Source organism: Chlorocebus sabaeus, chromosome 2, assembly GCF_047675955.1.
Source record: "Chlorocebus sabaeus isolate Y175 chromosome 2, mChlSab1.0.hap1, whole genome shotgun sequence".
NCBI lineage: Eukaryota > Metazoa > Chordata > Mammalia > Primates > Cercopithecidae > Chlorocebus > Chlorocebus sabaeus.
This window is the reverse complement of record NC_132905.1, coordinates 18,325,480-18,335,882: the sequence shown is the minus strand read 5'-3', so window position 1 is coordinate 18,335,882 and position 10,403 is coordinate 18,325,480. Positions and strand designations below refer to the sequence as shown.

General features: G+C 52.2%; 3 protein-coding genes across 6 annotated transcripts; 1 reads left to right on the top strand and 2 right to left on the bottom strand.

The window, feature by feature from the left end:
* Window positions 1–693: 693 nt before the first annotated feature.
* On the top strand, window positions 694–4,401 carry ZSWIM1 (zinc finger SWIM-type containing 1). 4 transcript variants are annotated; one of them, XM_008015628.3, is made up of 2 exons: window positions 694–760; window positions 2,020–4,401. In XM_008015628.3, the coding sequence occupies exon 2, from the start codon at window positions 2,166–2,168 to the stop codon at window positions 3,534–3,536; it is 1,371 nt and encodes a 456-aa protein (XP_008013819.3). In that variant the 5' UTR covers window positions 694–760; window positions 2,020–2,165; the 3' UTR covers window positions 3,537–4,401. The 4 variants fall into 4 exon arrangements, with proteins under 4 accessions (XP_008013819.3, XP_008013816.3, XP_037838647.2 ...); XM_008015625.3 differs by having other exon boundaries at window positions 713–908; XM_037982719.2 differs by having other exon boundaries at window positions 713–915.
* Window positions 4,114–7,659, bottom strand: SPATA25 (spermatogenesis associated 25). Its single transcript, XM_008015619.3, has 2 exons — window positions 6,669–7,659; window positions 4,114–6,279 (listed from the first exon to the last, which is right to left on the bottom strand). Exons 1-2 carry the CDS (start codon window positions 6,721–6,723, stop codon window positions 5,651–5,653), a joined length of 684 nt encoding a protein of 227 aa, XP_008013810.2. The 5' UTR covers window positions 6,724–7,659; the 3' UTR covers window positions 4,114–5,650.
* A 116-nt stretch (window positions 7,660–7,775) lies between these two features.
* Window positions 7,776–10,309, bottom strand: NEURL2 (neuralized E3 ubiquitin protein ligase 2). The gene is made up of 2 exons (XM_008015577.3): window positions 9,413–10,309; window positions 7,776–8,007 (listed from the first exon to the last, which is right to left on the bottom strand). The coding sequence occupies exons 1-2, from the start codon at window positions 10,152–10,154 to the stop codon at window positions 7,892–7,894; spliced, it is 858 nt and encodes a 285-aa protein (XP_008013768.1). The 5' UTR covers window positions 10,155–10,309; the 3' UTR covers window positions 7,776–7,891.
* Window positions 10,310–10,403: the final 94 nt, after the last annotated feature.

The following is a 10,403-nucleotide window of genomic DNA, read 5'->3' as shown; positions in this document are numbered from 1 at the left end:
TATGCATTACGACTATATATGCACCGTTTCCTAAACTGCAGGGGCTTTAGAGTCTGACACGCACACATACACAGAACAAACCAAAACAAAAAATCGCAGTGGCTCACGCCTGTAATCCCAGCACTTTGAGAGGCTGAGGTGGGCGAATCACGAGGTCAGGAGTTCGAGACCAGCCTGGCCAACAGGGTGAAACCCCATCTCTACTAAAAATGCAAAAAATCAACTGGGCTTGGTGGCAGGTGCCTGTAATCCCAGCTACTCAGGAGGCTGAGGCAGGAGAATCATCACTTGAACCCGGGAGGTGGTGGTCGCAGTGAGCCGAGATCGTGCCACTGCACTCCATCCCAGGCGACAGTGCGAGACTCCATCTCAAAAAAAAAAAAAAAAATCTATAAAATTGCTATTTATTTTCCTTTTCATTTTCTGCCTTTGAAGGAGCTTCCATAGTAACGTGTCCTTCCAGTCGCCTAGCCTGAAGGGAGGCCCCAGAGCTCCAGCTTCAAGGCTCGGCTCTCCCAGATGCAAGTATCATTAGACTCTCATTGGTTACCGCCGCCGAGCCCCTTGTAACCCTGGCAACACTGCCCGCCCGCGAATCGTCGCGCTACGATTGGTCCATGGCGCTAAAGCCTGAAAGTGAATTCCTCAGACATTGGCCCGAGTCACTGCGATGCTGACACCGTGGTTGGTGAGTTTGGATGTCAGTCAGAGTCGGAGGCAGGGTCAAATAGGGAGAAATGGCGACGGAGCCAGGCTGTGGGTGAGTGATTCCTGAAGGGGTGGAAGTGTGAGACAGTGGATCACCGCAGTCAGCCGTCATACAGCTCCCAAAGGGGTGTGAGGGAGGTTTTCTTCTCATCCGGCTCCAGCTGGACTCGGAACGTCAGACATCCACATCTCCCACCCAGGTTAGAGGTGAGAGGTCAAAGGCCGTATTCCCTCTCTGTTGGTTTTTGGACCCCAGGTGCTGTGGACAGCGGTCAGGATCCGGAACCAAAGACTCAGCTTTCAGCTACTTACAGAGTAATGGTGGGCAAGTCATTTAGCTTCTTTGAGCTTTAGTTTATCATCTGTAAAATGAGGACGGTAACTCGGTCTGGGGCCAAATAGAGAAAACGCTGGAATAGACCATTGCTGCTAAAAGAGGGATATAGTAGAGGCAGGAGAAGCTATGTACATTTGTTAGCCATATTTTATGATGGAAGGGATTGAGGCTCAGAGAGGGTCACTGACTTGCCCAAGATCACACAGCAAGTTTGGAGCAATTGCAGTTCAAGTCTTATGCATACCAGGACCAAAGGAAAGAATGGATGCCGATCAGTCATTTATAAATATAAAATCATATTTTTATTTTATTTTATTTTTTGAGACGGAGTTTCACTCTGTCACCCAGAGCTGGAGTGCAGTGGCGCAACCTCGGCCTCCTGGGTTCAAGCGAGTCTCCTGCCTCAGCCTCCCGAGTAGCTGAGACTACAGGCATGGGCCACCATGCCCGGCTAATTCTTTTTGTATTTTGAGTAGAGACAGGGTTTCACCATGTTGGCCAGGCTGGTCTCGAACTCCCAACCTCAAGTTATCTGCCCACCTTGGCCTCTCAGAGTGCTGGGATTACAGGCATGAGCCACTGCACCTGGCCAGAATGCTATTTTTTTTAAAAGGCCATATGCAGCTCTGGCCGTACCTATTTAAATCCCCTGTAACCATATCTTTCCATAGCTAGCTTCTTATCATTTAGATCTCAGCTCCAATATCATCCTTCTCCCCTGAGAGGCCTTCCATTAGCACTTTAACTAAAGTATCCCTCCCTTCCCCAGCTTACTCTCTGACATGTTACTCAGGTTTATGGTCCTTGTAAGCTTCATTATTGGATATATTTTTGCTTATTTGTTTACATGTTTATTGTGTATCTTCCCCTAGAACAGTGCTGACATATAGTAAGTGTTCAACAAATATTGTGTGGATGAATAATTGAAGAGCCAGGTGCCTGCTGTCTCCTTAAACCTCTGTTCCTCTCCATAGGCCCGTCTTTGGAAAAAGATCTGGGAATGATTGTCTAGCCTCAAGCCTCAACTTACTTGAAGCTTGAGAGACTCAAAGCCTCATGGACAGCTGCCCTGCAAAGAAAGTATTTTGACCTTGGCATTTGGACATCTCCCATCTCCCCCATGGCCCTGACAATGCTGAATGGGCTCCTAATTAAGGACTCGAGCCCACCTATGCTGCTGCACCAGGTTAATAAGACTGCCCAGTTAGATACCTTCAACTACCAGAGCTGCTTTATGCAGAGTATCTTTGACCATTTCCCTGAGATCTTATTTATCCACCGGACCTATAACCCAAGGGGTAAGGTCTTATATACCTTCCTGGTGGATGGACCTCGGGTGCAACTGGAGGGTCATCTTGCCCGAGCAGTCTACTTTGCCATCCCTGCCAAGGAGGACACTGAAGGCCTGGCCCAGATGTTTCAGGTATTCAAGAAGTTTAACCCAGCATGGGAGAGAGTCTGTACCATCCTGGTGGATCCCCATTTCCTTCCACTGCCCACCCTAGCCATGGAGTTCCCCGCAGCTGAGGTCCTGCTCTCAGCCTTCCACATTTGTAAGTTCCTCCAGGCCAAGTTCTATCAGCTGTCCCTTGAACGACCCATGGAAAGGCTGCTTCTGACCTCCCTGCAGAGCACAATGTGCTCAGCCACAGCAGGCAACCTGAGAAAGTTGTACACACTCCTGAGCAACTGCATCCCCCCAGCCAAGCTGCCCGAGCTTCACTCACACTGGCTGCTCAACGACCGCATCTGGCTGGCTCACCGCTGGAGAAGCCGAGCTGAGAGCAGCCGCTACTTCCAGAGCCTTGAAGTCACCACCCGCATCCTCAGCCAGTTCTTTGGCACCACCCCATCTGAGAAACAAGGTATGGCTTCTCTGTTCCGTTACATGCAGCAGAACTCTGCAGACATGGCAAACTTCAACCAGGGCCTGTGTGCCCAGAACAATCATGCCCCCTCAGACACCATCCCCGAAAGCCCCAAAGTGGAGCAGCTGGTAGAATCCCATATCCAGCACTCCCTTAATGCCATCTGCACAGGGCCAGCAGCCCAACTCTGCCTGGGCGAGCTTGCTGTGGTCCAGAAATCCACACACCTCATTGGCTCTGGCTCAGAAAAGATGAACATACAGATCCTGGAAGATACCCACAAGGTGCAGCCCCAGCCCCCTGCCAGCTGCAGCTGCTACTTTAACCAGGCCTTCCACCTGCCCTGCCGCCACATCCTAGCCATGCTCAGCGCCCGCCGCCAGGTGCTCCAGCCCGACATGCTGCCGGCTCAGTGGACAGCAGGCTGTGCCACCAGTCTAGACAGCATCCTGGGCAGCAAGTGGAGTGAGACCCTGGATAAGCACCTGGCAGTGACTCACCTCACTGAGGAGGTGGGTCAGCTGTTGCAGCACTGCAGCAAGGAGGAGTTTGAGCGGAGGTACAGCACCCTGCGGGAACTGGCTGACAGCTGGATTGGGCCTTATGAGCAGGTCCAACTCTGATTATTCTCGATGCCCAGAGATGCTCATGCACCTGTACACACTGCACACTCACATCCACCCGTACACACACACACACACACTCTCTCTCACACTTACACTGTTGTATTTCCATGGGCCCTCCCTCCAGAATAAGGACAAGGTTCAAGGGTCTTCTCATCTACCATGGCCTGCTACCTAGCATGTGTCTAGCTCAGTGAGACAGGAGTCAGCAGATCTTATCTGTTTAGTTTACTCAGGTGGCCACATACAGTCTCTATTGTATATTCTTGGTTTTGTTTTAACATTTTCATAAGGTAAAAAACATTCTTAGCTCAAAGGTCTTATAAAAACAGGCAATCCAGCTGGGCGTGGTGGCTCACGCCTGTAATCCCAGCACTTTGGGAGGCTGAGGTGGACAGATCCCTTGAGGTCAGGAGTTCAAGACCAGCCTGGCCAACATAGTGAAACCCCGTCTCTACTAAAAATACAGAAATTAGCCAGGCATGGTGGCGGGCACCTATAATCCCAGCTACCCAGGAGACGGAGGCAGGAGAATCGCTTTAACCCGGGAGGTAGAGGTTGCAGTAGGCCAAGATCCTGCTGCCACTGCACTCCAGCCTGGGAGGGAGAGACTCCATCTAAAAATAAAATAACGGCAACCCCTGGTCTAAGATAAGAGATAAAACATCAGGTTGAGGTTTGGGGCGTGGTAGCAATTGCCCTAGTCATGAGATGACTCACTTAACCCATCTCCTTTGAGTGAACTGGGCTGGGAGGCTTCCTACAGGGGAAGAGGCCCCTCTGGGGAGGAGCTGGCTCAGCCAGGCTCCCTGAACTTCTTTCCTTGTCCTATCCTGGGGTCAATAAAACTGAATGCTGCATATTCTATCACTTGTCTAGTTTTTTCTTTGCTCCATAGAAGGCAGTTTAGAGTATATCATGGAAAGAATAGACTTTAGAGTGTTATACAACATGTGAATCCTGGTTGATTCCTTCCCTGCTTGATTTTTGTGCCTGGTTCTGCCTTTTACTAGCCATGAGTCTTATTAGGGTAAGTTACCCCTCTAAACCTCAACCCGATTGTCTGTAAAAATGGGGATTTCCACAGGGTACGTTTACAGAGCAGGCATACCTAGTGGGTGCTCAATTAAGTATTAATTTTCCTTCCTTGCCTATGATCTGCTTTCAACATGCTGGAAAATTTAAGGCAAGAGGAGAATTCACATGACTAGGACTTAATATAAGAAATTCTGGTCAGGCGTGGTGGCTCACACCTGTAATCCCAGCACTTTGAGAGGCCAAGGCGGGCGGATCACCTGAGGTCGGGAGTTTGAGATCAGCGTGACCAACATGGTGAAACTGTGTCTCTACTAAAAATACAAAAATTAGCTGGGCGTAGTGGCAGGCACCTGTAATCCCAGCTACTCGAGAAGCTGAGGCAGGAGAATCGCATGAACCTGGGAGGCAGAGGTTGCAGTGAGCCGAGATCACGCCATTGCACTCCAGCCTGGGTGACAAAGCAAGGCTGTGTCTAAAAAATAAAAATTAAAAAAAAAAAAAAAAAGAAATTCTGGGTAGGCCAGGTACGGTGGCTCACGCCTATAATCCCAACACCTTGGGAGGCCAAAACAGGCAGATTAGAGCAGCCAGGGCAGCATGGCAAAACCCCTTCTCTACAATAAATACAAAAATTCGCTGGATGTAGCACGTGCCTGTAGTCCCAGCTACTCAGGAAGGCTGAGGTGGGAAGATCACTTGTGCCCAGGAGGTTGAGGCTGCAGTGAGCTGTGATCATGCCACTGCACTCCAGCATGGGTGACAGAGTAAGACCCTATCTCAAAAAAAAAAAAAATCTAATCAAGTCTTCAAAACATAAAAGCAGCCTCAACTCTCCAAGCAGGGGCGCCTACCTCACATAATTTCCATTGTATATACCTGACAAAACCTATCTCCTGTCTTAGTGGTATCTGGAGAAACTTTAGGGTCTGGAAGTCCCTGATGAAGGACTGGAATTTGTCAGAATGGCTCAACCACCAGCTCTATCCCCATCCCTGCCATAGGCCCTCCTCCCAACCCTGTCTGCCCAAGAACCATACAGAGAAGCCACCCTACGTAACTGGTGCTATTTCATCCATCTACAAGCAGGAGCCAGAAGGCTGGCCCCTCTTAGATCTCACTAGCGGCATCTTCCCAGAGGCTGTGTGGGCATGTGCCTGCTCCCACCGCGCCCCCTCCACAGCACCCTCTGGGTCCGGATGGGCCATCATAAAAGCTTGAGCAGCCCAGATCAGGTCCTCTTCCCGAACGCCTGGGACGGGCACGGTGGGGATGCCAGCAATCATCATAGCGAGGGTGAGGATGCAGATGTCAGGCTGGGAGCTGGCCTCCTTCCCCACTGCCTCAGAGGGTACCGGTAGAACCCTTGGTGACAGCCCACACAGCATCAGGGGCCTAGGCCTGCTGGGGCTACCCAGGTCGGGGGCTCTGCTTCTGGAGTAGCCATTGTCCCAGCCCAAGCTCTCCGGCTGCCTCACATGCGGGAATTTGTGGCAGTTTCGGCTGTATTCCTTCCGTAGTGTCTCCCAGCTAGTCCCCCCAGGGCAGCCCCTGGCTTGTGGCATTGCCAGGGCTGGGCCCCAGGCCTGGGCAGCAGGTGCCACCTGCTCAGCTTTCTGGCTCAGTGGGCCTGTTCCGCCAGAGGCCACCACCACTGGCTCTATAGGACTACAGAGGCCAAGGGACAGGCCTGGAGAAGCAGTCCCACCTGCAGAGACAGGAATGAAATGGAACGTTATTCTCGGTCTCTTTGAGGAGGGGCCCCCGAGGGGCAGGGCATGGGAGCAGAGCTTGGGGGAGTAACAGACCAGCCCCAGTGGACTGTCTAGAGGTTGGGAACTAGGTGTTACTCATATCCATACTCCCAGTCCCCAACACAGAGTAGGTGATGGAGAAGTGTTTGTTGAATTAATGAATAGTGAGCAAGCAGGTAGTTATTGATTGGCAAGGACATTTGGAATGGCTTTTCTTCTAAAAGAATTGATTCTAGGGCCAGCCCCCAAATGCCCAGCAGAACCACCACCTCCCCAGAGCCAGAAAGCAACTTCTCAGGGGAAGCTGCCGCGCTCCCTCCAATTGCAGGTGCCCCCTGCTCACCTTGGCCAGAAGGCAGAGGACCTGGATGAGTTTGTGGAGTCCTGAAGTAGGACATGGCTTCCCCAGAGCCCTGGTTTGTGAGGGAATAGTAATCTGCCTCCTATCCTCCCTTCTTCGCCCTTCTAGAACGTCACCTCATAGACCCTCCTCTTTACACTTGGAACCCACCTTACAGCGTTGACCTATTCATTCTAGAACCTGAACATGACAATAGGATGAGGTTAAAAGAGCACCAGACCAGGAGCTGGGTGTTCTAGGTTCTTGCCCTAACCTTGGATGAGTCACCCGGACAGTTTTGTTCCTTGATATCCTTATATGTAAAGTGGGTCTGATGACTGCCCACTATCTTATTAGAAGTTTTGAGGATGAAATGAGGTCATTTGTATAGAAGCAAATGACCAGAGATGGAAATACAGGAGCCAAGTGCTTTGTGCCTTGTAGAGTAAGACTTGGGGCCAGACCCAGTATTAGTATTTTTCTTTTTCTTTTTTTTGAGATGGAGTCTCACTTTGTCACCATGGCTGGAAGGCTGGAGTGCAATGGCAAGACCTCAGCTCACTGCAACCTCTGCCTCCTGGGTTCATGTGATTTTCCTACCTCAGCCTCCCAAGTAGCTGGGACTACAGGCACCCGCCACCATGCCTGGCTAACTTTTGTATTTTTAGTAGAGACAGGGTTTCACCATGTTGGCCAGGCTGGTCTCAAACTCCTGACCTCAAGTGATCCGCCCACCTTGGCCTCCCAAAGTGCTGGGATTACAGGCCAGGTATTGGTCTTTTTCAAAGTTCCTCAAGTGATTATAATATATGACAAAGTTGGAACCTCTATTCTAGGGACATACTTCTCAACCCTGGCTGTACATGAGAATCTCTTGAGAAGCTTTTACAAAAAAACAATGTCTAGGCCTAATTTCCCAACAAATCAAATACAAATCCTTAGGGATGGGATGTGGGACACCAGCACTCTTTACGTATCTTAAGATGACTCTAACAAGCAGCCAGCCTAGGAACCCCTGCTCTCTTGCTCCGACCTGCTGACCTGCAGTGATTCTAAACGAAGTGCCTCTCCTAGGCTGGAGGGCAAGGAGACCTTCCAATGATCAAGATGTCAGCATTGGCTGTTTATTTCTGGTCCTGGTTGGCAGCAATATGGCCAACTTCAGACCAGCCAGCCACAGGTCTGAGGCCCCAGGATGCAGCTCTGCTCCGGTGCGCTGCGGGTCTTCACTCATACTTGCAGAAATCCTTAAGTTCTTTGGGCAGGTGGAGCCCATCAATGGCCAGCCGGTGCACCATGCTTCTCTGTATCACTAGGCGGCACAGAGTCTGCAGGGACGGCACTGTGGGAAGAAGACTGTGAAAGGCAAACTGAACTGGAGGGTGGGTCTGAGGCCAAGACCCAGAAGATCTAGGTCATGGTCCTCACTTTGCCATTAAATGTGGGCAAGTCGTTACTGTTCTCTGGGCCCAGCCTGCTTCATGGAGCTGTTCATGGGGCTGAGAGAAGCACCTCTTCCCAAGGGCTATCACAAAGCTGCAACCCTGTTTATATCATAACACAGCACAATCCCTTCCCCGTTCACTTAGCAGCTTCTGGGGGCAGAAGTAGTGTCTGATTTGCCTGTGCAACTGCAGCCTCCAGTACAGGCCTGGCACAAAGAGGGTTCTGGTGCACTGAATTCATGAAATGTGATCAGAGGTATAACTACAATGCTTACCAGGGGTATAATGAATCATACCTCAGCATTAAAAAGCTCTCAGTCTGGGGTTTGTTTTTCCTCGAAGCCAATATGCCCAAGTCTATAAGCGTGTTTCTTTCTTTTTTTTATTTAAAGAGAGAGGGTCTTGCTCTGTCACCCAGGCTGAAGTGCAGTGGTCAGTGAAGTGCAGCCTTCAATTCTTGGGCTCAAGCGATCCTCCTGCTTTAGCCTCCCAAATAGCTGGGACTACAGGCATGCACCACCATGCCCAGATAATTATTTAATTTTTTGTACAGAAGGGGTCTCACTTTGTTGCCCAGGCTTGAGCTTCGCCTCCCTCCCCTCCCCTCCCCTTCCCTTCCCTTCCTTGCCTGCCTGCCTTCTCTCTCTCTCTCTCTTCCTTTCTTTCTTTTTTTTTTTTTTTTTTCTTTTTCAGAGTCTCACTCTGTTGCCTAGGCTGGAGCGCACTGGTGAGATCTCGGCTCATTGCAACCTCCACCTCTCAGGTTCAAGTGATTCTCTGCCTCAGCCTCCCGAATAGCTGGGATTATAGGCACATGCCACCACACCCAGCTAATTTTTGTATTTTTAGTAGAGACAGGCTTTCACCATGTTGGCCAGGCTGGTCTCAAACTCCTGGCCTCAAATGATCCGCCTGCCTCGGCCTCCCAAAGTGCTGGGATTACAGGTGTGAGCCACCATGCCCGGCCAAGCATGTTTCTAAGAAAAGGGCAAACAATTCTCAAAGAGGCCCCTAATATCTAAAATCAGTTTAGAATCCCTGCCCTAGGTGAATACAGGAAACATTCTCAAAACTAAAAGCGAACTTGTAGGGCATCTTAATCCATCAGCCAAGATGGGTACCAAGGCCCAAAACCAGGTAGAGGCTTGTGCAAGATCACAAGCAGAGGTGTAATTTGAAGCTAGATTCTCCCAGTCTTAAACTAGTGCTGGACAGACGGAGGCCTAGCACACTGGCTATGAGCCCTAGCAGATTCCTGTCCCCACATTGCGCCAGGAGGGGTCGCTGCCCAGGGATACCTACAGCCATACTCGAGCTGGACAAGGCGCACGCTCTTGGTGGAAGCAAACACGTCCACCACCGCGTAGAGGGGCTGCGCAGCTGGCAGCCCCCGGGCGCTGGGGCCCATGTCCTCGCCGTTGATGATGATGTGCATGTCGGCCGTGCCATCGGGGCGCGGGCAGAAGAGGACGCCCAGGCGGCTACGGCGCGCCGTCGGAGGCAGCACGTTCAGCTCATAGAGCTGGTCCAAGAGATGGCTATAGAGCCCTGGCCGACTGCGGCCCACCAGGCGGTCCCGGGGAATGCGAAACTGCTCAATGCGCAGATATGGTTCCACCAGGAGGGTTGGAGGTCGGCTGGGGGCCGCTGCCTCGGCCTCCGGGCGGCCCTCCCGGGGCACGCGGTTGTGGTGCCGCGTGATGGCGAAGACCCAGGTGTGGCCCAGGTTGACTAGGTCGGGCAGAGAAAACTCGGGAACGGGGGCCAGACTGGCGGGGTCCAGCGCCGTCAGACCAAGACGCAGATGTCCGCACCAGCCCAGCTCTTTCTCTTCGATCTCGACCAGGAAGACCTGGCCCGGGGCCAGGGGCTCACGGCTGAAGCACACGCCGTGGGCGAAGCTCTCCACGCGTGTGGCCCGCGTCCCAGAGGGGTCCACGCGGATGTTGTCACCGTGCACCCAATGGAAGCGGGTGAGAGGAGGCTCCGGGCGCGCAGGTCCCCAGAGTGCACCCGAATCCACGGGCTCGGAGGCAGCAGCCATCTCTCAGCCATAAGGCAGGCTGGCGGGCGCCGGGGGCTATTTTGGGCGGCGGGCTCAGATGGTGACCGCAAGGGGACCTTGTAAGGCATTTCCCCCCTGCCTCCCTTCCCCGAGCCTCTGCCCGGGGGTCCTAGCGCCGCTTGCTCAGCCATCCCGCCTAGAACTTGGCCGTCCACACCCGGATCATCTGATCGCGTGCGCCCGGGCTACGATCCGCGAGGCCCGCGGACCTTGACCCGGCATTGACCG